Raw genomic sequence first — 26,318 nt, 5'->3', positions numbered from 1 at the left:
AAGGAAATAATTACGGAGTCAGTGCGCTTTTGCTAACCAGTCTTCCGTGTTATGTTAGCTTCCATAAGCTAATTCGCTGCCTAAATCTTCATGAATCCTGCGGACAGCTAACACAGTTCCTTTAAGGATTGTTGTCAGGAAAATATTCACATTTAAACGGCTCAAAATACCAATTTGACTATTTTATTCATAAAAGGAAAACAGCTATAGCTAGCTTGTTCTGTTTTGTCAACCCCTGTATTGTAAATAAAGATTTTTTTTTCTTTAAATAAAAGAGCTCTCGCTTAGTATGTAAGAGGTAGCGGAATCGATGCCCCCATTCTAGAAGCTTTTCTTTATTATTGATCTAAATTCTATGTTCAAGTCAACTTGAAATGTAAGAATAGCCCAATGACGGCTAAGACACGTTTTACACTTTAACTGGATGCTTAACTTAAATTGCCTATATTTAGGTATTCTTTACCTAGCGTCTAGAAAGACCAGTCATGTCATTCCTTAAATGTTCCATGCTGTAAGAAATATTTTCCGGATTTTTATTCATATTCTAACAAAAATATTTTAAATGTGTTAAATTATTTCACAGTTTAAATAGGTTTTTGTAACAGTTATGACCTCCCTTTTCACTTGTTCAGACATGGTCATATCTGTCAGAACATGTAATTTAGGATCCTTTTCTTTTGCCCTCTGACTGAAACACGCATATAAAGACAACAAATATAGCTCTAAATATCAGCAGTGGAAATTACTTTTACTATTTTCTCCATCTGCTCCAACTTCTTCTCCTTATGTTATATAGCTATACTGTTTTTTGCGAAAGCTGTAGTCATCTGGTATAAACCTTGTATTGTTTTTCTCTTGTTTTTAAACTTTCCCACAGTTTCTGAGAAAGACTTGGCTGGTCCCTCTTGTTTTCTACTCTTGAGATTTGCAGCTACTTCATTTGAATTAGTCTGTTTTAAAAACCTGTTTCTCCAACTCTACCGATCATCTTGTGTGGCCACAGTTTTCTCTGGCTGTTTATTTATATGCTCCAATATTCACAACCAAAGTTTTGGTATAAACCAAAAAAGGATATATGGAGATTAAATACTGATTTGTGATCTTAGAGATTGGGCAAAGTTATCATTCTATAGTGAAGAAAGTTAACTTCAACATCATTTTGTCACCCTCTACAGGGTGTGTTTAGAAGTTGTTAGACAGCTGTTGAATACTGACCTGCTCTGTTTCAAATATGGGCAAGGTAAAAATGGCAAGCCAAACTAAAAAAAGAACTGACACCAACTGGGTTGGACCGAACACCCTCTTCTCTTGACCGTGTGACTCAGCTTCTGACCGTGTTTTTCTTTGTTGCGCAAACCTTTACCAAAGCTGTGGTTTGATTGCGTTTAGGTGAAGTTTAAAATTGTTTCCCCAAAGCTAGCGCTATGGACAACTTGGAGAAGCAGCTGATATGTCCCATATGCTTGGAAATGTTTACAAAGCCTGTGGTCATCCTACCCTGCCAGCACAACCTGTGCAGAAAATGTGCCAATGATGTTTTTCAGGTAAGCAAACCAATAAAATAAATTTATTTTTGCTTAAAATCAGGCTAAAAGATAAGTATGGTGCATTGTTGTTTATGTTTGCCATTTGAATATTAATATTTTAAAGTTCTTTCCTAAAAATGTTCAGATATTAACAGCTGAACAAGTGTCTAGGTGACAAATGAACTGCCATTTTAAAAACACTTAAATATTTATATGCTTTGTTGGAACATTATTAATGTAATAAATTAAAGGTGCAAGCTCTTTAAAATTTTTCCCAAAGTATTATATTTTTGCATTCACTCTTCTCAAAGTGTATGGAGGAATTAGCAGTTTTACGCAGCATGGATGCCACATTGGTATTGCTTTCCTGTTAATCTTTGAGATTAACATTTCATAATGTTACAGCACCATCACAGCCCTGTTAAGACACTAAAAATAAATTCTGAATTGCTTTTGCTTCCAGGCTGCAAACCCATATCTCCCAACCAGAAGTGGTGCGCTGACGTCTGGAGGCCGTTTCCGATGCCCGTCCTGCAGACACGAGGTGGTTCTGGACAGGCACGGTGTCTACGGCCTACAGAGAAACCTGCTGGTTGAGAATATTATTGATATGTTCAAGCAGGAGTCAAGCAGGTGAGCCCAAGCAGATACAGGGCCTGTCGTCACGCAACAGCCACAAATTTGAGTGTATTTTATTGTGATTTTATGATAGTTTTACACACTTTTACACAGTTCTACACACTTAAAATAAATAGAAAATGTTTCATTGTTTTCTACTGTACAACAGTATATATGTGAAAACTGTGCATTCATCTTCAACCACTTTTACTTTTGTACCTCTACGTAAAAACAACTCCAAGTCAATTCACTGGTAAATAAATTACACAGGAGTTTAACTGAATCACAGGATAACTACAGCTGCTCTGTCAGTGACTAGCTGTTTTTCTATCAACTTTTTTTTTTTGAAGAATCACATTAGAAAAGGTTGATGGACACAGTAAAATAAAATAAAAAACTCAATTTTTTGGTTTGTGCTAGTTTGCAACTTCTACATCTTGTTTACTACCTCCACGTGTATCATCAAACTCCATTGATATCACGCTCTCCATAGCCTGGGTGATTCATAGATTAAAACAGCCCTAATTCATATTTTCCTTTTTTTTCTGATTTGCAACATTTCAAAAGTTTGCTTAAAATTCGCTACTGAATAGCCAAAAGGTGTATGTGGCATAAAACCTACAAAACCCTGACTCATAGACTCCAGATGCTTCACTTAAGACAAAGTAAAGAGATTGTGACCTAGTTTTAGAAAATCAAATCATTGATCGTTTTATGGTATCAGAAGAATGAGCTTACTTATTACAGTAGAATTACTATGGCATGCACTTCTGTGCACTGATTAGCATCCAGCTGTATTGACTACCTTGTTGACATTGCATGCGTTAATAGAAAAAAAAAAAGCGTCTGAAGGCTCGTCGATAATCTGCCGAGGTGTGTAACAGTGACATTATCAAAGCAACGTCACGTGTCTCATCAGTATGCAGTGAAATGACAGAAAGGTGTTGCTGTTTTCCTCACACCTCAACAGCAGCAGCAGGCCAACACAGGAGAGGAAGGAAGAAACGCCCATGTGCGACATTCACGAGGACGAAAAGATCAACATTTACTGTGTAACCCACGCCGTGCCCACATGTTCGATGTGTAAGGTGTTCGGAGCCCACAAAGACTGCGAGGTGGCGCCCCTCGGCACTGTCTTTGAGACAAAGAGGGTGAGAGCTTGGAGGTTTTATTTAATGGTCTTCTTTCATCACAATAATTGTTATGAGTACAGTTGAAACCAGAAATGTACACAGGCTGTGAAATTACACACAATATCTAGAGGACATTTATGACTTTCTGCAAATTGTCAAGATTACATCGCCTCAGTATTTGGAAAAATTACCCGTAATACTTGGGTGAAAGTAATACAGAACTCTGTGAACCACATCGCTCTGGTCACACCTGGTCGCTCCAAAACATTAACTTTGTTGTTCTAGGTTGCTTTCTATCTAATTTGGAGCAATATTCAGGGTCACCCTACATTTTGTGGACACATTTGCTCACAGGTTTGATAGAAACAAAGACGAATCTTCAATATTTCCAAAGTATTGCCTTTCCTCGTGATATTTATTTTATGAAGTGGAACAGTCTGTCTTTCAGTAAAACACTCATAAAACATGATGTTGCTCCTGGTTTGACTTCTAATTTGGGGTGGAGCTGTTAGGCTTGTGATCTTCCCCCCTTTGTCTTCAAATTTAACATTAGTCATTAGAGCAAAATTTTAGTTTTATGATTGTAGGACCAAATGACGAGTCTCCAAACATGTTCTTCCAGATAACACTTTGAAATTTTAATTAGATTTTTTATGCTTCTTCTTTGCCGAGCGGCCTTTCAGCCGGTGTCAGGACAGGACACAGTTTTCTCTGGATGATGTCTGTCTTACCAACTTCAGGCAGCGAGTCGTTCTTATTTTGGAGTTGATGTAGACATTGTGCACAAAACCCACATTCATCCCTGAGACACTTATGTGAAACTTATTAATGCTGGACAATCCTATGATTGCACATAATTGTTGGAAATGATAGATGAGGAACCTTTCTGGGGTTTGAATTTTATCAATGAAGAACCAGACTTCTGAAGGTTCATTGTTCTTTTGATACCTATCCTGGTTTCTTTAGATTTTTTTTTGTGATATTATATACAGGGTAGGAGAGTCACAGGTGTGCCTCCATTTAGCATCTTTGGCTTTAGGAAATTATTTAAAGACGTAGTAACCCTATTTTGTGTAAGTCGTTTTATGCTGCGTTTATCAGCATCTGGTTTTAAGTGTCCCTAATTTCAGTCGACAATCCCTCCCATCCTGCCTTTGTGTCCAGTCCGAGCTGAGTGACGGGATAGCCATGATGGTTGGGAACAACGACAGGATCCAAGGCATCATTAGCCAGCTCGATGAAGCCTGTCGTGTCATAGAGGTCAGTGTTGAGCGACTGCAGCGTCCTGCTGCTCACAGTGGGCTTTAACCTGTGCATGCACTAACCCACCTGTAGAGACTTACAAACTGGTGTAATGTGCCCTTGTCACTGGCACTCTTTTCGCTTTTTTCAGCATGCCTCTGTGGGGTTTACACAAAAGGAGAGAGAGGAAAATTGGTATTTTCAGTGCCACTGTGTTCTGTTCCCTCTCTCCATTCATTCATTCATTTTCCTTTTTTTCCTCCTAGCCTCAAACAGCTGATTTCTGGTCTGCCCCGGTAGCATGGACAACAAAACAAGCAGAGTAATAGATGGAGAGGAGGTCAGGCAGCTTTCCTTTGATTTATGTGTGACAGTCAGATTTAGCTCAGAGAAAGCTGGATTGGTTCCAGTTTCCCATGTGTCATCTTTCGCATTCAGATAGCGCATAAGGAATAAGTGCCTAACAAAACTAATCGCACTGCTTAAACCTTTCCACATTTCGTCATAAGAGAAACAACCTTCATTATGTTTTACTGGGATTTTATGTAATAAACCATAGTAAACTTCTGGTTAAGCTAATAAAAATCTGAAATGCGTGATGTGCATTTGTATTCAGCCCATTTCACTCTAATATTATGAAGTCAAAGCCAGTAGAGCCTATTACTTTCAGGTTGCTGGCAACTATGAATCAATACAAAGAGTGGTAGTCATCCATTCATAAACTTGTCAGCTTAAATTTCAGCGTTCTCGTCTGCAACATGTTGATGTGCCCTTTGGCAAGGCTCTTAACCTCAAATTGCCTTTTATTCTGCAGATTTGGCTGTATTAGAAAGTGCTTTGAGGGGTTAGTCTGAGTTTAAAAGCACAGTCTGAATCCATTCCATTTAACATTCAGAAATCACTTGAGGTAAAAAGAGTCCACCTGTTAATAATTTGTTATTTGTACAAATACATATGTTCATTAGAGGCTTTAGATGTGTGTTAGAGAACATTAGTGAACATGTCATTGAGTAATGTTCAATCCATCATCCAGAAATAGAAAGAGTATTACACAACGACAAACTTACCAAGACATGGAAAAATTCAAAGTGGTGACATTAAATACGTGTTATTAGAAATACAACATGTAAAAAAACAACAACAAAAAACAATAATAATAAGGCATAAAATTATGTATTTTGAACATATTTAATGAGCCAAATGTGTTTATAATGTTAAAAGTTCTGCAGTTTATGCAAAATAACAGAGCTTGTTTGTGTCAGTGGCATTACTAAGCGATCACATTTGTTTTTAAATTTATGTTTAAAATAAAAGCATGAAACACTAAAGCTGTGTATTATTTGTATTACATACACAGTGAAAATCACGTTGTATGTTCTAATCTCAGTTTGTTGAAGTTAACTATGACTAAATAGTTGCCTGGAGCAGTTGGTAATAAAACTAGTACCTTAGATCAAAATTACGATTTTTAGGAAAGCAGTAGCCAAATAAGCAAGAGTTTATTAAAGTAAATTTAGCCTTACAGTTAAGTACTTTAATCAACAAACTTATTCAGCTAGTAACATCCAAGTGACTGTGAAAAAGAAACTAATAAACTCTTAAAAGGTCCAAACAAACATGACTTGATCTACAGGAAGCAACATTTTAGCCTCTAGGTATATAAAAAAATATATATAAATAAATAAATAAAACATTAATGTTGGACAAACTATACCAAGGTTGAAAGAGAATAAATACGTTTTCAAGGTAATGTAAATAAAAACAAAAAACACAAAATAATATTTAACATAAACCTAGCTGCAACTGTCTGATTTTCAATATTTAAAGCTGTTTTCTCCCACAAATTACATTTGCATACACTCACTCAGCTAACCTGAATTATTAATGTGGATTGAATTTCCCATCTTTCCCGCACATGTTCCCGTGTCTCTCTTTATCCCCCACCTGTCTCCCTCTCCCAACCCCAGGAGAACGGCCGGAGGCAGAAGACGAAGGTGTGCGAGAAGTTTGACCATCTCTACTCTGTGCTGGAGGAGAAGAAGAGGCAGATGAGTCAGAAAGTGACGGCCGAGCAGGAAGAGAAGATGAATTACATCCAGGGCCTCACAAAGACGTACGGAGACCATCTTGAGGAGAGCTGCAAGATTGTGGAGAGGGGGATTCAGACTATGGAGGAGACAGAAATGGCTCTTTTCCTTCAGGTCAGGACAATGAGTTGACTATAAACATTGCAAGTTTAAAATAAACTCTGCCATTATCATCTAACAACGTGACGTTTTGTCTCTTCCAGAATGTACAGGACCTCCTTAAAAAGTGAGTACTTGCTTACATCCATATTGTTATACAACTGCAAGGCCAACAACTTCATTTATTGTGCTCCTGTGGTTTTGAAACTTTTTCATTGATTTTCTCGTGAGTGATTCATCCACATCTGCTCTTGCACCCAAACGCAGCTAATTCACACCTTCTCTCTGATGTGAAAAGTAATTCTGCGAAATGTTGCAAATCACTATCTAGAGCTGAAGCATCCTGAAATAATCCGCCGAAAGCGCTGAAAATCACAAATGTATAAATACACTTCGAGACGTGTTACTTTGAGCGTTTGACGCTGGAATCTAGTCAATGGGTGTGCTATTTTAAATAACTGCCCTCAGAATCGAAGACGCTTCCAGTACAGCAGGCTTGGACAAAGTTGAGCGCAGCTATGAGAAAATGGATCACTACAAAGTCGACTTCAGAAGAGAACGCAAGGCTCTCAGCAGCCTCGACTTCATCCGAGGTGAAGGGGCGTAGATTATTTACGAGGTGCATCTTTTTTCCTTTGCTTACCTGCATTTTGTCTGAACATTGCCCCCTTTGTTTTCACAGACGATGCCGACGAGAATGACGAAGAAGGAGACGGACAGGCGGGAGAAGGTGCACGGACTGTTTCTGGAGGGGCTGCGGTTTCAGCCCCCCCTGCACAGCCCAATGCCCCCCAGCAAATAAACCCCTCCCTGAGCCCAACCAGGAGCACTCCTTCCACCTAACTGGTACAAAACATCCATCTTAACGAGCAGCTGGAGAGCGGCTGCTGTTGATTTCTGATCAGTTATGATCGGGCGAATAAATCCAAGAGTAATTTTAGATCTGTAAAAAAGGAAACGTCTGATTTGAAGCTAAAGGAGGAAGATATTCAGGAAAGTCAGTCTTACTTCTTTGCATCGTAGTTATATCTTTTAATTCCTCTGTTCAGCTCATTTTTGGTAGGAATTGTGTTGCTATTGGCTATGTCCAGAAATGAGATACATTTTTAAAGCCGCTGACCTTTAACAACTCACTGTTAAAGTACGTAATTAGACTCAAGAAGAAAATTGGTTCTCTCTCTTTTTTGCTCCTTCCGTGTTGTTTTTATGGCAGATATAACTTTATGTGGGCAGCAAAAAAGTGAAGAAAAAAATATCACTGTGACATTTCAGTGTTTTACTGCCCATTCATTCATTTTTATGTCACATAGCACAAGGATGTTTTCCAGTATTTAATGTCATTTTGCCATTTTGTTATACATATATTGTGAAATTAAAATGTATTCAACACTTTACTACTGACACTGTACTTCAAATTTCTCTTTGTAACATTTACATGTTCATCTAATTACATGAAAATATACTTCCGTAATTCACTTCAAAACAAATTTGCACTCATTACACACAGTGATGTATTTCAAGTTATTTGTGTCAATTTTAATGATTGTAGCTTTCAGCAAAAAAATTGAAATAAAGAATCTTTCTTAAGACCAAAAGAGACAATTATTACATATATATAATTGCTGTTGTGGCTTGCTGAAGAATGAGGTTGTTCAGTCTTGCTTCCAAAGAAATTAATGGGAAACTGAGTGGAAGGAAAAAGTGTGTAAGAAAAAACTGCAGAAGCAACAAGAATAACTGCAGTTTTAACTGTGAAGAAAAGCCTATACTCAGATGTACCCATGATATGAGCTGCTGCAAGAAATCAGGGTCCAAGAGTTTAATGGAAGAGTAAAGCGGCACAAAATCTAAATTGCTTGAGGTCCAGTGTGGTGTTTCCACAATCAGGGATGATTTGGTGTGCTGATGGCGTTTGTACACCACATCACAAAATCAGGAATTATTTTGAGTTCATGTTTTCCTCTGCTGACTAGCTATATGTAGATGCTGATTTAATTTTCCAGCAGGATTTGAAACCTGCAAGTACCAGCTGGCTCAGCTGACCTTCACCCCAATTCATGCTAATGCAGACAACCAGATATTGATGGTTTATAATGTGCAGCACATTACTTTCAGCAGTGTTAAAAATCCTTCATTTGTTCCAGTTGTGACATTTTCCAATTTTTACGAGAAACTAAACTTTTTAATTAGGTTTTAATTAGCTCTAAGCCTCAATGAACAATTTAGCAAAAATAAACACTTTTTATAAGTTTAACTTTTTGAATTGCAATATTAAAATAACTTTTGTAATAACTGCATTTCTTATTTGATTGTTTTGTCTATCACTGCGTAACCTTGTTCAGCTGGAGTTTCTGTCTGAATTTCCCTGTTTCCCACCTCAAAGCCAGCTCAAGGGATTATTCGGCCGTCCAGCTTGTGCTCACGTCTCAAGACCGCAAAGGCTCGCCGTGGTCTCACCTTGACATAGCTTCACTTCCGAGATAGTCCATCACTAAATCCCATCTAATCACTGCACAGCATCAGTCAGTGAGTTGGATCCTTTACAAATGGGCCCAGTGCAGCACTACGGTCTCTTAGTGGATACATGAGCTATAAGGGATGAGTCACTCAGTGCACAGATCTTGTTTAGTGAATCCTGTCTCTTTAAGGTCAGAGATCAAAACAGAGGCTTTTGTGTTTAGCATTCATTAGTGGTACATGTCTGAGGTAAGGTTGCTTCTTGATGGTATAATAAGAAGTGCCTCTTGAGGTTGCAGAGGGAATTACTCTACTGCTTCCACCTGCAGGAGCTCCCAGGCATCTGAAAATTGTTGCCTTTTGTTTGTGTTTTGGTTTTACTACTCAAGCCGAATATTTTAGATTTATCATTCAAGCTACACGTCTAAAATCTTGAAAATAGATTTGACTCCCACATTTGGTTGGAGCTTCAGTTTACTCCTGCAAGGATATTGACAGAGAAGTGTAAGCTTTGCATTTGTTTATTTTTTATTTAAAAATATAAATATAAGATGTGTCGTTGCACAACAGAAAAAAAATGTCTGGTTGCACGTAAGTTTATTAACAAACATAAATATCATAAATACAGCGGTTCATAATCTAAAACAAAATACAAATTTATATTTGAACGAAAAGAAAAGTGCGTCTTCTGAAACTCTACAAATTCGACACCAACATCAAAATGGCAAGGTATAACCGGACCAGTCCAGCCCGTTTACGCTCCATCATTTTTAGGTTAAAGCTATGAATTATAGAGTGATAAAGCAGCACTATATTGCACACAGCATGTTTTTGTGTTTAAATGCAGAACAAAACAAAAAATAAAATAAAATGAAACATAAACAGAGGGAACTGAGATCTTTGGTGGGCTGGAGAGATGGTTTCATTTCCCAAACAGCTCCATCATCTTTCTGTTGTTCTGCGCCTGCTGGGCCAGCTGTTCCGCCTTGGACATCTCCATCATCTCCCGCAGCAGGTGGAAGGTCAGGTCCAGGGATATCGGTGGGTCTTCGGACCTCCTCTCCCTCTCCATCGACTCGTCCCCGCGGTCGGCAAAGCCACCTATGAGCGCTCTGATGTTGCCAACTTTCCCCTGCAAGAGGCGCCGCGTCAGCTGGAGCTGCTGCGCTCTGTTGAAGATGGATGGGGATCCGCCGGGATAATACAAGGATGGGAAAGAGTTAGAGTCCCCGTTTCCCAGCCGGATGAAGTACTCCTCTCCGAGGCGCTCCAGAATGGGACCAGACTGCTGCTGCTGCTGCTCCTGCTGCTGCCGCTGCTGCTGTTCGGAGTTTTGGCTTTGGAGAGCGGGGATGCGCAGGGGACCGCCTGGGCTCTCAATAGCCCGACATTCGTAGCGCGGTAAGAAGGCAACGAGCAGAATAACGGTGGTGCCGAATAAATTGAGCTTCATGTCAGGATTTCAGCTGGAAATCTGGGAAGAGGGGTAAGAAAAAAAAAGCACTTAGGATTCTTGTTTGCTGCGTAAAGAGACAATTACGCACGGAAAACACACCTGAAAACAACCATTGGTGTTACAATTAATGTATGTATATTTTTTGAATAAATTTTATCTAAATAATAATCAGACCTTCTTGTGTTAGAGTAAATAAATATGTTCAAGTATTTTTTAAAAATCTATGCGTAACCTCGATTGGTTAAGATTTTCTACTGAGATGTTAGACATTCAAAAAGAACCAAACAAATACAGAAGTAATGAGTTGATAGGCATCAACCTTTGTTTTAAATGAGAATATAAAACATACCAAGTTAAGTATTAAGCAGGGGAAAAAAACCTCAGAAGAATTTCTTTACCTTCAGTACAGGTAGTCCAGAACTCTACAGCCGCGTAGGTTGCCAGGTATTGTTGGCGAAATGCCGCCCTCCTTCACTTCTCCGAAGAGACAAGTATATAGTTACTTAAAGGCAGGAGAGATGCTGAATGGACTTATATATAGCCGCCGTCACTACAAGCGCGTTGCTGCGAGCCCCAGATTGATTCTGCGCGTCCTCGCAGGGGTTGAACGTGAATGGACGCCTCTGACAAAGTGCTTTAGTTCGGATGGGATGAGTCATACGTGAGAATACGCGCGCGCGCGCCCGCGCTCGAGCGTCTACCTCCCCCCTCTGCGCCTGAAGATCAGGCCTAAATAGGTGCCACACCTACAGGCATTTTTCACTGGAAAGGGTTAGTTGGAAATTCTAAGAGCACTTTGCTTAGAAGTTAATGGAAATGTTGGATCAATAGAAGCTCTAAATTGGGTATGTTTTTTTTTTTTTATAACCATCTAATTAAATCAACGTTTAGTTAGCTGGTTGCTGCTTTTTATAATGGAACGTTTTTGCATGGATAGAAATATTCTGAAAGCGAACACCTGCTATATAACAGGTGCATTCAAATTGAGTTATTTCTGCTTGTTGCACCAAAATAATGACTCTAAAGCAGTTCCTCAATTGACCTGAGCTGCAATTAATGAATGTGCATTTGCAAACACCTCAGGCTCACAGAGAGACATTGGCTCCAGTGATTCATTGCTGCTGCACATATGTACGTCACCACCTCTCCACCTTACTGACTCGGCCACCTTGTTTTAGAGGGGGGGGTGGGCCCTGCCACCAAAACTTGCTTTCGAAATGTGGAGCTTCTCCTTGAATGTTAAATCATTTCAATCTGAAGAGTTGCTGTTTCATTCTTCTTCTCGATTATGCTGTAATGCCTCTGCTGATTCGATCCGGTCGCTAATGGCAAAGTGTGAGGCTTTGAAAGAGTTGGAAAAAGTTGCCACTTTTTCACCTCAGCAAAAAGTAAGTCACCTTAACAATGTGATATAACTTTTCCCATTATTCCTAAAGAATAACCCAGACATTTTGATCAGGAAAATTATGTTCCAGACATATATGCAGGGGTTAAAGTGATTCAATGGATTCTGTGCTTTCAAGGAGAAGCAGCCAATCTGTGACAAAATTGTGGAGGAGATATGATTTTTTTTTTTTGTACGTGTAGCACAAGACAAGATTTTCATATGACAGATGAACACAAAGTACTGCATAATTTTGCAAATCAGGCCTTTATGAAAGAGTGTCAGTAAGAGTTAGGAGACCCATTCACAGTTTACTGATAAATCATTGAATATGTGGTATGTGGTACAGAACGACCTGCTTAGCTCCACACGAACATTGCAAATCACCTGGAACTCTCCAACCTTACAGCTGGTGGTTGTGGTGGCAGCATTATGCTGTGGAGAAGGTTAGAGTTGATGGGAAGCTGAAATAGGCTTAAGACAGGGCAATGCCGGATGAAAACCTGTGAGAGGCTTCAGATTAAAGTTTGTTCATTGATTTGAATGGCCTAGTCAAAGTGCTTCCCTAAATTTAATAGTAGTTGGTCCACTTTAGACGGATCAGAGTTTGTTTCCCGGTGTAGACCTTATGCTCAGTTGTAAATATAATCAAACAAACCCAGAACTGAACTGAGACCCACTTTCTGAGGTCCACTTCCAGATGAACTCTGGTGCTGTTTGCTTCTGGAGTGAATACAGACCAGCCTTGACCTGAACCAATTACAGGATGTGGGAGAATTTTTGGAGCTTCATGAACCACCAGTGCTGGGAATTATGGGAAAAAAGTGGTCTTCGGTGTTGCTATCACAGCTTATGCAAGTACTGATTGTACAGAAATCATTCTGTGCAATCCGCCAATTTCTACTTAGCAGAGCATCTTGCTGCTCTGGTTGACGCCATTCCAGAATTAGAAATATCACATCACTAAACCTCCATTGAATTAGCTGCTTTTGACCAATTGTAATAACAGTTTCCCTTCCTGGGTTTGTGATCATTTCTGTCCAACTGGAGCAATGGTCGTCACCTGTGTGGCTTTTTTTTTTTCACAGATTACAGTCTGCTTCCAAAAAAGGCACAATGTGAAAGGATAAAATCCGCTTTCACAAAACTTTAAAACTGATTTTTACTGATGTTGTTTCATCCAATCTGACTGAGCATGAGCTGTTTTAAAAAGAGAAATGTACGTAAATGTCGGTCTATAGTTGTGCAACGCTGGTAAAACCATGTGACTATGAAATTTGATTGCACAAAATATTTACTTGCAGGGGTCGAATTCATATTCATTCTATATTTTTCTAACTTTTTCCAATTCACACCCCACAAGCATGTACTAATGTAACTAATAATCTCCTGGCAAATTTACTGGGACGTTAACTTCTTATGGCATCCTGAAAGTTTCCTGATCGTGAACAATGTTTCATTGTTTCATGAAGTGAGACATTTGGAATTGTTTAGAAATTGTTTTTCGATGCTTCAGAGATTGACGGAGAGCAAAACCTGCTCGTCTAATGTCATTCCTGTTGTTTTCCCTTGTTAGACTTGTTTACTCAGACCTCTGTGCTTCAGTCCGGCAAACAGCCAAAACCCGTGTTTTTATGTAAAACTGTTTTTCATACAGTTTCCTCACTTTGTCAGTCTACATGCTCAAGGGGTTGTTGTCAAGTCCCATCAGGGAAAAAACACATGTTCCCTGACACAAATAAAACACCGGCAGATGAGGGAGGGGCTGCTTGTGGACATCTCATGTCACCTCATTTTCAAATCACTGTCCATGGACTGATCACCGCGACAAAAATCCTCTCCTGTGACACCCTGTGACACCCTGTGCCGGAAACTCAGGATTAAATTTTCATCCCTTTGTTTTCTCAGTTAGAGGGAGTCTCTTAGATGATTGTGTTAGAAAAATGCTTTAGTGATTCCTGGGAGGAATCCTGGGAAATAGGGATGGGTTTTTTTGTTTGTTTGTTTTTTTTTGCTCAATTTATTCCTAACCCAATCAAGATGCTTGATTTGGGTTTAATCAAATTTACAAAGGAAAATCTCCAAATTCAGTTTCCCAAAGCAACTGATTTATTAATCGGTCATTTGCCTTTCTGTGTCTGATTTAATCCAAGAACAAGTGCTATTCACTTTGAAAGCATTCCCACCTGAATTCAGGCGTGTTTTACTGAATATTTCCTACACTGTGCTCGACTTTTTGTAACAAAACTTTAATTAACCAGTCACTCTTTGTGCTCAAGTGCATATGGTGACTGTGACAGCAGAGTTGATGCTTGACACTACCTGACCTGAGGCCTTTAGCTCAGGTGTCCCTCTGGTTTATAGGCCAGTCATATAACTTTTAGCAAAACACTTGACCTTTTTTATTACAAAAAAACACATGGAGCATTTTCCAGAAATATAATTTACTGTTATAAACCTGGTTATAAACCAAACCCCTAACCTGTCATATACAGGTTGTGACTAATTTAATACATTTTAAACTACGGTTAATCTAGTGAAGAATGAACTAATCACTGGTAATTAAGAAGTGAACCAGTCTCACAATAAAGACATTAACTGATTAATATAAAAATGAGTTATTGACCTTTCCAGGATGTTTAGCAAAACGTTCATTAAGCAGATGTGGGTTTTCTATAATCTTCAAAACAAACAAAAATCTGATGAAAATGAACAATTTACAGGAAGCAAAATCCCACACCATGCTTGCCTATATCTACTTGTTCCTAATTGACCAAATTAAAGAAAGTACATTAATAGAGAAGGTCAAACAAAGCAAAGCAAGCTTGGGAGTGGGAAAAAGAACGGGACTCAACGGGACAGCTTTTAAAACAGTTGAGAAATCACTCTGACTTACTGGGTGAACAGTAAAACGTTAGTGCCTACCTAACTTGCGGTAGGCACTAACTTGCCAGTAGTTGTTTTCTAGAAACCACTTGCATTCCTGATTTATGGTTCTTCCTCTTCAGTCGATCTTTGTTTAGCTCTAAAGGTGTTTCTGTCTGAACAGAGCTCACTTCTAAACCAGGAACCGGGAAACCTGCTGGAAAACAGCAAATGTGTTTTTTCTTTACCCACCAGAAGCTATAAGGGAATACAAAAAAAGCACTTTGAAGGAACCTTATTCCAAAATTAGATTAAGGTTAAATATGACCATACCCAGTTAATAATTAGCGAAAAGATACTAGTTGATGTTTTATGAATTAAATTCTTGATCTTAGTATTGACTGACTGTTGTCTGAGTTGAATAAACTTTGTGATACTTCTAAATAAATCCTAATTCAGACAAATATCTTGATTCTTCTTTCAATAATGATGATAATAATACAACAAAAAGACATTAAGACGTCCTTAAGACTGATTTCAAAGGTTTATTAAACTGATGCTCTAACAGTCTATCATGTAGGTCAGATGTCTGAGGTTTCCTTGACATTTTGTCAAGAATACCAATTGCTTATCCTGTCGCACAAAGGTTGTAAAAGTAAAATTAATGCCTGGAAAAAACAATACTTGTTTCCACTAAAACCACAGTTTATAGTGTAATTATAAGCTTTTGAATTATTTCACATGAATACCCAAAGCAGGCACTGAGCTAAAAAATAAAAACCTTTTTTTTAAAGAAAAAAAAAAGAAAATGTAAGGAGCGTAAGAATTGTTTCATTTTAAAATCTAAATGAAAGTTATTTAAAACTAAACATCAATCTTCAGTTTAAACAAAAGTGATTTTAAAAAAAGAGAGATTGTAAGCGTGTACACTCATTCTCATTTTTCAGAGCTGTTTTTTTTTTAATAAAAACCAAACAAAGCCAATGCCTTTTGTCTTTACTTTACCATTTTGCTCCATGTGTTTTGGTGTTTTCCACCTTCCGGCTCCCAAAAAGACAACAATCAATTTCTTTAAAAGCCTTAAACTGGTGGCTTTTATTTTATAAAGGTTGCAGTAATTTTAAGACCATATGTGTCAGTTTTATAAAAGGTTACTGAAAAAGGATTAAATGTTGCAGACTTTCGGGACCAGTTTTATTGTGTACAACACAAGGATGGTATCTGTGGTAAATGTGGTCGCTTTAACGAGGGAACATGTTGCACAGCTAAACAGTGTATCCTCATCATGTTCTAGGTCATTTCCTCGACAAGAGCTACACAGGTATTGGATACAGGTGCATCTAAAAATTTACTTCAGAGTTAAAGTAATAGATTTCAAGTCTTCTGCTTCAATCATTTTGCCTGGCAGCCAATGAAAAACCCTAATTCAGTCTTTAAGTACAATATGCAAGATCAATTATAGATTCTTTGCATAAAAATGTGATGGTAAAGCCTATAAGATCATGGTAAAGAGTCAAGACAGACAAAAAAAAAAAATTTGCTAAGCAAAATGGCTGTTATGAGAGCTGTCTATGTTAAAAGAATGTTGAGTAGATGGAAAAACTGTCAAATTTGCAACTTTAAGAGAATTTCTCAGCAAAGACCATTTAGAAATTCCTTGTATTAAAACACTTCTGAAAGCCATCAGAAACATCTGAGGAGTAAACAGACAGGACTGTTTGTCAGTGGTCCAAAATTCTCTCTTTAGATGAATATGAATTTAGCATTTCAGTTGGAAATCAAGATCCCAGAGTCTGCAGGAAGCGTGGAGAGACACAGAATCATTGTAGCTAAAGTAAGATGTTTCCACAGTTAACGGAGCACTGAGTTATCAGCACAGCCGAAGTTTGGAGCGCCTCATGCTTTCCTCTGCTAGCCACTTTAATGACAACCTGAAAACCTGATTTTAATTTCCATCAGGAGCCAGCGTGTGCCCGCACTGATAAAAGCACCAACCCGTATTAATAACCGTGGCACACCCAGTTGGTTACCGAGAATCATCAAGAGGACAATGAGAAACATCAGACCCAGTGACGCACACGAGCTGAAGGCTGGACGTCCTGAACACCTCAGCAGCCCGAAACGAGCAAGGCATCACCTCCTGCACATTTTGTCAATTTATTTTACAAGTTTCACTTTTTAAATGAGATTATTGAATTCATTTTTGATGATATTCAATTGTGTTGTGCTCATATTCAGTAACTTAGAAAAACATTGGAACGTTTGCTTACTTCTGCAACTCAACCCCCTCAGTGAAATACGGATTAATGAGACACAGAAGGATGTTTTAGAGCATTTATTAATGTCACTCATAATGACCTTCTGATTGCAGCTAATGAAAACACGACATTTAAGATTATTACAAGCAACAAAATAAGCATTTTTCTGAACAGAAATGTTTAATGTATACCTGCTTAAAGACTCATCAATATCCATAGTCTAATTTATTACACATTACATTTTTGATTCACAAATTATATCTATACTTTTTTATTGTTAAGAAAAATTGAAAGCACAGAATATAGTTCAACCTGATCATGAAAAACTGGTTATTTTTATCCAATAATAATTTCATTGCTCAAAGATGGGTCAAGTTTTAAATTAGAGGGGTTTTTTCTTGTTCTGTACTGCTGTAATGCAGCTTAACAATGTTAAATCAGATTTCCATGATCACAGTTTTGTGTGCTGGATCTTTAATGAACTCCATTTTGCTCACCGTGTGCAAAAGTCCTTTTCGTCTGCCATATTTTCCTTGCTTGAGATCCTTTTAAACGGGATTATTATTAATCAAAAATTACCATATGATCCAAGCACGATTTCATTAGAAATATATCATAACTTCTAGGAAATATAAACAAAGCAGGTCAGTGAGATGTCTTGTGTTTTTTGTTTTTAAACTGGTTTAGAGTGGGGGAAAAATATTTAGTCTACATAGAAAACTGGGCCAAAGCCATTCTACCAAGATTGTAACCTATTTTTCTTCTTTATAAAAATCATAACTGAATAACTGTGGATGCCTAAATAGCCTTCATGGTTTCCCATCTTCATATCATTATCCTTATTCATAGTGAATAATTCAATCAAATGTATCCAGCCGTACAGAGAGAAAAAGAGGAAAGAAGAAAGGGAAAACTTTTGTCCTCCTTTCAAAATTAAAGAAAAAATATATTTACTGACAGGGACAGAACCATGTGGTTCAAAATGACAGAAAATTGCCAGAGAACAAGAAATCTTTTCAAGCAACTTTGTTCTAAACTTAGCTTTCTCCGAGCATCGGTGACCTTAAAGACGTTGGCTTCCCTTCAACACGCCGATCCTCGTTCACGTAACAGACGTGTGAAGGCTGTAATGACTGAGTGGGTTTTCTCCTGTCTTTGTGAATGTTTGTCACACTGATCTGTCGCATTTTTAAGATTCATTTATTCTTGGGAATTAGAGGATTTATGTCATTCTACCAAGCGTAAGAGGGAAATCTTAACATAATGTTACAGTAGTGGTTTAGCACTTTTAAATTACATTAGCATCAGGATGTAGCTAAAAGATATAAACCCATAACCTGGGCGAGCTTTCCTCACTTAAGCAGAGATGGTCATAAATCTGTCATAGTTCACCCTGGCAGCGTTCTAGAGCAGGGAGTAAATAGAAACACTAAATATAAAACTTAATTTTCCCAGTTGTTTCTGTTCATGCTAGCATTAGCATCACATCACTGCTAGTGTCTCATTATTAGTTTGTATCATATGATTAGTGGTCATCTTCAAAGACCAGCATCCATTATTGTGTAGCATTATTATAAATAAAAAAACAGACTCTTTGTTTTGTTTTATATCAAAGTGTGTGTTAGCGCTACTGCTCAGCTAGCTTTTGGAGGAAGCTATAAAAGTCACAAATTGTTACCACCACGAAACTTAATTAATTTTTTCATTGTTAATGACTTGTGACTGGTTCTAGCCGCATGCACTTGGTAAATAATTATTAGAGTCATTGTATTCAGTAGTCTATCACGCTGACATGTGGCTTTGACATCACTAATTTTTAGCTGCCATTCTAAATATTTTTTATAGAAGTATTATTTTGTGTCTAAAGAGGAAGCTAAGCACTAAGAAATCTAAGAAAACATTCTTTTCCCTGCCGTTGTGGATTCATTTACCTTTTATTAAACTAAATATTCTTTTTGATTTTTTGCAGTTAGCTTTCTAGTTTAGATGGAATCAGACGTTGAAAAACGCACGTATCTCACAAAACATTGACTTGTTTGGTCAAAACATTAAAAAACGAGAACCGCCTCAATTTTGGTGACAAAAAAAGTCAAAGTAATCTTTATAGCGGTATGAATTGACTGAAAGTTTGCACGGTTCTCATTCAATGTGTGTGCAGGAACAGAAGGGTTCGTTTTCTCGTTTGTATGTCATGTGCACCAAACATTAAGACTTCTAAGATGATCTCGGTGGGCATTTGCCTCATCGCCTTTTAAATTAATGCATGTCCATCGCAGTGTAACACAGGATGCAGCCCAGTGAAGATGCAGTGGCCTCTGCAATAACTGTGACGGATTAGATGCACTCTGGGTTTTGTATTTTTACAAAAGCATAATGAGGATAAAACCATGGAGCGGCAGATTAGGTTAAAAGTCATTTTTTGAGAGCTGAAGTGCAGATAATACACTCTTTATTTTGCCGTTTATGACATTAGAGGGTAATTGGGATGGCGCCTGTCCAATGAAGAGACACTGTACATAACTAACCTCCTCATCTGTGCATGTTTCAATCACGAGTAAAGAGAATGACTCACACTTTGCCAGCTTTTTTTGGTCTGTTTATCTGGTTGAGATCAGATGATGGGTGAGAGTCTTCTACTGTAAGCAGAGAAGTATATTTCTCTTCTATAATTGCTTGTGTAGGTGTCATTCTTCCTGCTTTGGTTTGTCTCTGATCCTACATAAGGTGCTAGCAGGCACTGATCGCACAACAGCAGTGGGCCAAAATCAAAGATGAGAAGATTGCACTTGACAAACAGCAGTCTGAGGCGGATCCCCCCGTTCTTTTACAGAAACCAAGCAAAGCACCAGCAAAACTCTAAAACACTCTAAAGGAATTATTGCCAGGAAACACGATTTACAGCGAAATCAAAATGTGCTTTAAATAATCTTGTGCAACAAATAAGTTTTTTTATAAACGTACTCAGGTGCTGAGAGCATTAACTGCGTCGGAGCGCACCTTGTTCTTTGTGATTAATTCAATTGAGTGGCTGTAATTTAAAAGCTTCGAGGGCTCGGCGTCAATCTACTGAACCAGCTGAATAAAACTAATGTAATGAATCAATCCTCGGAGATACGCACATTAATCTAAGGGTTGTCTCTGTCAGAAACCGTTAAGCGACAGGTTAAGCCCTCCAGGGGAGCCACGGTGTGTGTATGCAGATTGACCAAGCTGGTGCAGGAAGTTCATCAGGGGAAGGGATTGGCTGACTGAGGAGTGACATCGTTTACTGGGATGAGCAGATGCAACTAGCACATATAGGTGATGTGCCAGGAGCTCCAGCGTCCTTCACTTCCCCCCCCTTCACCCACCTTCATCAAGCAGCGATGAAAGGTCGTCCAAGCATTTAGCAGTACAGCACATCTGATGTGTTTGTAGCACCAGTGATGTAGACAGAAGGCACAACCTGATGTCGTCAGGAGGCTGAAACGAGCGAAACGAGACCAATTTAAAGGAAATGTTTTTAAGCATTTTAAGCAAATATTTATAAGCATTCTTCACAGCAGATGTTTGAAATTTTGGCATCATTAGGGTCAAATTAGTCATCTTCCTATTAGGGAATACATTTACACTTTTACACAATTCCCAGTATGGTACCGTTAAACATTTTCCAATGTGGAAAATAAGTTTATATGTTACAAAAGACATAAATCTGCTGAAAGTCCTTTTTTTTTCTACGCATGAAACCATTTGCAGTTAACTAAGAACAATCTGCTCCCCTCTATTTCCAGCCTTTATGCACTTCTTGTTCATTGTTCACTCCACAAGTCTGGTCTTTATAGAAGAGGGCTTTTAGGGGAAGAAAGGTATTACTGAACAAAAGTCCAGAAGTCCCGTTAATAGTTTTCCTCAAGCATAGCATAGCAAAGACATGGAAGAAGGCATTCTTTTTAGGTGAGAGGTAAACTGAATTTTTTTGATCTACATGTAAAAATGTAATGTGTGGCAAAAAAAGAAAAACCCTAACTAATCACTCTGAAAATTCCCCTCTGTTCAGTGAAACATGGTGGTGGCAGCATCATGCTGAAAGAAAAAGAAAGGTTTGCAGACACACATCCCATATTGCAAAGAGGCATGGGTAAAAACATCAATCTATGGTTGTGTAAAGGTGTAATTAGAGATATACAAGTTCTTGCAGCTATAGTCAGTTCTTATATGAGACTGAATCAGGAAATGAAATGTTTAAAAATGTGCATACTTTCCCTTCGACTACAAGTTTATAGCATGAGCTTCTTTGTGCTGGTCTGTGGTTTAATTCCCAATTAAATACATTGGATCTTGCAATGTGGATATTTTTTCCATTATTATTAAAAAGGCATTAGTAATTTTGAAACCTCTTGTAACATGATAACAATCCTGTTGGTTATATGAGAGGACATTAGGCAAAGCTCTGTCATCACTCTACAAATAAAATGTATCCGCATAAATAAGTGTTTGTGGAGAGCGGTTGCTTAAACTGAGAATATCTGTTACTAAGCAGAAAAAAATATCACTTTAAAAGATGTAAAATAAAAATAATAAATTGACGTGAAAGCGTTGCGAGCTTAAATAACGGTCTTCAGCTTAATGAAGCTCTTCCGCCACATCCTGTCTCCACTTCGTCACTCATCTCGGCTTCAGCTGCGCTTGCAGAAGCGGTGACGTCATGTTGGTGATGCGCCGACGTTTTTCTGCATATATTAGCTCCTCTGCAGCCCTTTGCTCCGCAGGCTGCATCTTTCTGCTAAGTCGGTCTATTTTTATATCTACTCACCCTACTTTTGGCTTTTCTTGGTCGAGTTTTGCGCTTTTGAATCATATGCTGAATAAGTTAAGTAACCACGAATCTCTTCTTTAAGCAGTTTCACTTAGCTTGCGAACACTGACCTCTGTGTGCGACATAAGCTGCTTAGTGCATCCTGCTTCAACATCTAAATCTGCTTTTTGTTGTAAGATCCAAATTCTACAACATTCCTAAACTTTGAAAGTGCCTCTCCAGTTTCTCTGCAGTAAGTTTTCTTTTAACATTTTCTAAAAACTCCTCTCATCAGTAAATCTTTAAGTGTCTTAACATTTTCAGGATATTTTCTATTAACATTGATGTCAAATTGCAAAGTACACTAAGTTTTGTCGTCACTTTTTCCAATTTAATGGCAATTTTTTACACTCTTGACAGGCAGAGACGTCTTTTGCCTTATTAGTTCTTTTGAAAATAAAAATGGAAATAATATATGTCAGATGGGCTAAAGGTTGCCTTTGTTGTCTCGACCCGTTGAGACAGCAATTTACATTACCTTTCATGAGTCCCTGCAATTAAAATTATAGTTCTGCTTTAAAAGAAAACTCACTAAGTGCTTGACTATGGGAGATTTTATTTTCTCATGCTAAGTCCTCTGAAAAAAAAAAAAAAAAAAAAAAAACACAATTTTTTTTTTTTAATTAATATCGGGCCATTATATTAGAGTACCTGCTAATTATTGTTCCAACTTACTAATGCTTGGTTAATTATATTTTAAAACTTCTTACATACATACACATATGTGTTTTCACAAAATTATTGTTTTAATTGCTACTTCGATTGGTCAAGATGCAGCACGCAAATATTCAGTGATCAACAGTAGAAGTTTTTATTTTTTTTAAAAACAACAATTTATAATCTGATCACTGAGCTGTTCCCTGACCAGTGTTTTGTAATTAGATTGTTTTTCCCCCCCTCAGTCCCTCCTGATGTGTTCGGCTCGCTGGGCCGTACACATCACTCCCACACAGACGACGGTCCACTCAGATGGGCTTCCCCAAGCTCCTTGACCCCTTTCAACATCACAGAGCATGAATTTCATTACCCGCACTTATGTAAATGTTAATTAGTTGAGGGATTTGGAAACTGGCAACACACCGATCTTTTATTCTTCAACAAGCTGGAAGTCATCATCCCCTCTGTGAGTTTCAGGTTTTGCAAACCACACAAGAGTTGGGAGGTTTTTTTTAAAGAGGAAATAAACCTCTTTAATCTAATTCTTGCTGAAAAGTGCATCCCAACAATGCATTACATGTCAGTCGCGTTTTTTTCTGTTTTGTTTTGTTTTTCATTAAATATAGAATGCCTTTGGAAAAAGTGTATTGCTTTGTCCTTCTCAGATTTTATCATTCACAACCAAAAATCTCACTAAATTTTACCGGGATTTTATGTAACATACCAACACAAAGTGGTTCAAATTTGCAGTGTAGAAAAAAATATATATGTTTTTAAACATTTTTTTAAAAACCTGAAAATTATGGCCTTTTTTTTTTGACTCAAATACCCTTAAAAGGCAATCAGTTCACCTTCGTCTGACTAATCTGATAAATAAAAACAGTGCATCTGTATGTAATTTAATCTCAGTGTAAACATATAATTGAGTTACTTTGCAAATATAAATTGGTATAAATTTCACACTCTAGATGTGAAAAGCATGTCCTCAGAGACTTTTCCCTACAAGTGTGTTGAAATTTTGTTTTGTTTTGTTTGGGTTTTTTTAGATATTGACTTTGGTAGGCTGGGAAAAATTTAAAAAAACTTGTTTCAAAATCATGTATTGTTTCTCTTTTACTTTTGCTGTGCTGCTTAGTGTTGGTCTACCACCCAAAATACCGAAAAAGAGAATGAAAGCTAACTAAAGATGTAATTGTCAATATGAGCTGCACAAAAGTTGGTTTTCCTGGATTTAAAGCTGTAGGAATAGATAAAACACAAAAACATTCCAAACAAGCAACACAAACAATTTGATCTGTTTCACTAAACATTTAAAAGGTGCATTTAAAGTAAATTCAGCACTGAACAGCAGCATGAAATCCCCTGATGGGAAATTGAAAACTGTCTTTTCATTTTATGAGTCAAACTGTTTCCATCCTGTTCCTTCTCCATTGAAAATAATAACCAAATAGCTTTTTAGAGCATATTGTAAGAGCCAGCCATCTATAATGAAGTCGGCGTGAATTTTGTATGGCTAAATGCGCCACTGGTGCAGAACAATTTGTTCACATATGCAGCCATCCTGATCGCTATTTACATATAACACGTTAGCATTGCTAAAGAATCCCAGGGTTAAAATATCTCGTCCCATAAAACAGGAATATTCAAACTCTCCCTACACAACCCTGGATACTTTTTAGATCAATATTTCTCCTCCTTCTTGTTCAAAGATCTCTCTCTCTCTGCGAGGGCTTTAACGGTGCCTTCAAAACCACAAACAAATCAATACAGCACAAGCAGGAAGCCCTCACATGGACATGCTACGGTTGGTTAAGCAGTCTGGGTTTAAAGATTATCCCAAAACAACTGCTGCTGCTCATGTTTCCTTTGACATCACTTACCAGTTCCAGTCAGTCATTATTTTTACAACGTTACAACCACCAACCTCAGAGTACTTTAATGGGAATCTAAGTGATTTTAGTGCATGATTGTGAAGTGGAAGGAACTGGAGACATGGCATTCAAAATGAGTACAAATCTGAAAAGTGTGGCATGCTTTTGTATTTATCTCCTGAAGGGTCAACATTGCTTAGAGTGAAAAGACTAAAAGGAGTGTCTTTATTCTCCTTTGGTTTCTTTGCTACCAAAAAAAAAAAAGAAGAAGGAAAAACAGACAATTTTCTTGATTTTATACATTTAAGTTTAATAATACTTTTCACTTGACGATGTGGCCCAAGTGACAAAACGTTTGGACACTAAACTGCTCCACTTCATCTCTATGCAAATGTTTGAGGCTGCTTTCCTTCTGGAGGACGAACTGAAGTCCTCTGCAGCCTCTAGCCAGTTTCCATCCAAGACTGGAGAAATGCATTCCCACAGCATTATGCTGCCACCACCACGTTTCACTGAGAGGATAGTGCTTTCCCCCCACAAATGGTGTCTTGATTGCTAGCCAAAAAGCTGAATTGGTGGTTTTATCTGTCCAGATCTTCCAACTCTTCAAAAAAAAAAAAAAAGGGCAGATTTTTCTGTTGCTAATGTCATCCCACAATTTTGTTTTTCTTTTTGTCGGTTTTATCTCTTAAAATCCAAATAGAATACGTCATATTAAGTGATATGAAGGCTTTTTGCAAGGCGATCTGCCTGACTGAGCATTGCAGCATAACAAACAGCCGCAGGGTGGACAGTGTTCACTTTAACCTGGTTAGGCAATGACTTCCAAACAATGCAGAGGGAGCAGGAGCCCAACCAACCACGAGTAGAAACTGTAGCCTGCGGTGTTTCACACAACTGCATCAGGAAGCTGCTTTGTTGCGCTCCTTCTCCCTGGCTGCAACAAAACGTAAAGAATCATAAAACGATCCACTGCCAGTTTGAAATCGTGTGAAAGTGACTCGTCTTGTTTGATTTTGAAGCAGCCGTGGGTTTTCGCTCCACATAACTCTCTGCCGAGAGGGGAAATGAAACAGAGGTGTAAATTACCACCCCCAAGTCTGCGCTCTGGAGAGATTTCCCCCAAAATAACTCGGAGAATTAACACAACCGTTTTGACTTGTGTTTTATTTGTTGAAAACGCTTATTTAAATTAAACCTTGGAGGAACCACCAACTCGATTGTCGGTGCGATCAAAGTCGAGCTTTGCGACTTTTCCTCACTCCTTCCTGGTGAATCCGAAATGGGAGCAGAACAGCAGGAGAGGCACCTTCTGAAACGTCACGTCTTACCTGGCAGACGCGCACAGAATAAGACCCAATAAAACGGAGAGTGCTTCCTAAAAACCGATTCAAGCCTTTTTGAGATGCTGTGTCGGTGTGTAATTGTGTTTTCCGCTGGAAGAAATGCTGCCTTTGAAGGGTGAAGGTGTTGGAAATCTGCTTTGCACGCCGAGATCCAAAGCTCCAAAAGAAAGGTCTATTGACAGCCACTGCTTGGAGGGCCGATTTTTGAGCTTCTTACGCCTGCTTTCTCTCCTTTGTCCACAGCTTTAGAAATGCTTCCTGAAAGGCCTCCCTCCTATATATCAGATCTTTGAGTGTAAGAAGGTCACAACCTGTATTTCTCTTGAGAATGGCGGACAGAGGCGCAGGATCCGCTTAGCGATTTCACCCAAGTCAGCATATTCGAGGCACACGACCACTTATCTTTAATGGTTTTTCTCTGCTAGTGCAGCTTATTCATGCAGGTCACTTGCTATTGTGATTTGTTAAGACACCTGGGAGTTGTC

General features: G+C 38.2%; 2 protein-coding genes across 2 annotated transcripts; one reads left to right on the top strand and one right to left on the bottom strand.

The window, feature by feature from the left end:
- The first annotated feature begins 1,287 nt into the window (after positions 1-1,287).
- On the top strand, positions 1,288-8,318 carry trim55b (tripartite motif containing 55b). Its single transcript, XM_044105462.1, has 8 exons — positions 1,288-1,544; positions 1,990-2,159; positions 3,115-3,295; positions 4,442-4,537; positions 6,487-6,720; positions 6,810-6,832; positions 7,174-7,298; positions 7,388-8,318. The coding sequence occupies exons 1-8, from the start codon at positions 1,425-1,427 to the stop codon at positions 7,546-7,548; spliced, it is 1,110 nt and encodes a 369-aa protein (XP_043961397.1). The 5' UTR covers positions 1,288-1,424; the 3' UTR covers positions 7,549-8,318.
- Positions 8,319-9,726: 1,408 nt separating this feature from the next.
- Positions 9,727-11,224, bottom strand: crhb (corticotropin releasing hormone b). The gene is made up of 2 exons (XM_044105461.1): positions 11,017-11,224; positions 9,727-10,636 (listed from the first exon to the last, which is right to left on the bottom strand). Exon 2 carries the CDS (start codon positions 10,613-10,615, stop codon positions 10,085-10,087), a length of 531 nt encoding a protein of 176 aa, XP_043961396.1. The 5' UTR covers positions 10,616-10,636; positions 11,017-11,224; the 3' UTR covers positions 9,727-10,084.
- Positions 11,225-26,318: the final 15,094 nt, after the last annotated feature.

This window comes from Gambusia affinis, linkage group LG21, assembly GCF_019740435.1.
Source record: "Gambusia affinis linkage group LG21, SWU_Gaff_1.0, whole genome shotgun sequence".
Classification (NCBI taxonomy): Eukaryota; Metazoa; Chordata; class Actinopteri; order Cyprinodontiformes; family Poeciliidae; genus Gambusia; species Gambusia affinis.
Note: the sequence above shows the minus strand (reverse complement) of the source record. Positions and strands in the feature narration are given on the sequence as shown.

What these genes read in the sequence shown, in the direction of transcription:
- trim55b (XM_044105462.1), top strand. Translation starts at nt 1,425, where the DNA reads ATGGACAACTTGGAGAAGCAGCTGATATGTCCCATATGCTTGGAAATG. An exon ending in GTGCCAATGATGTTTTTCAG is followed by an intron (nt 1,545 to 1,989) that starts GTAAGCAAACCA and finishes TTTTGCTTCCAG; the next exon opens with GCTGCAAACCCATATCTCCC. An exon ending in CAGCCTCGACTTCATCCGAG is followed by an intron (nt 7,299 to 7,387) that starts GTGAAGGGGCGT and finishes TTGTTTTCACAG; the next exon opens with ACGATGCCGACGAGAATGAC.
- crhb (XM_044105461.1), bottom strand. Translation starts at nt 10,615, where the DNA reads ATGAAGCTCAATTTATTCGGCACCACCGTTATTCTGCTCGTTGCCTTC.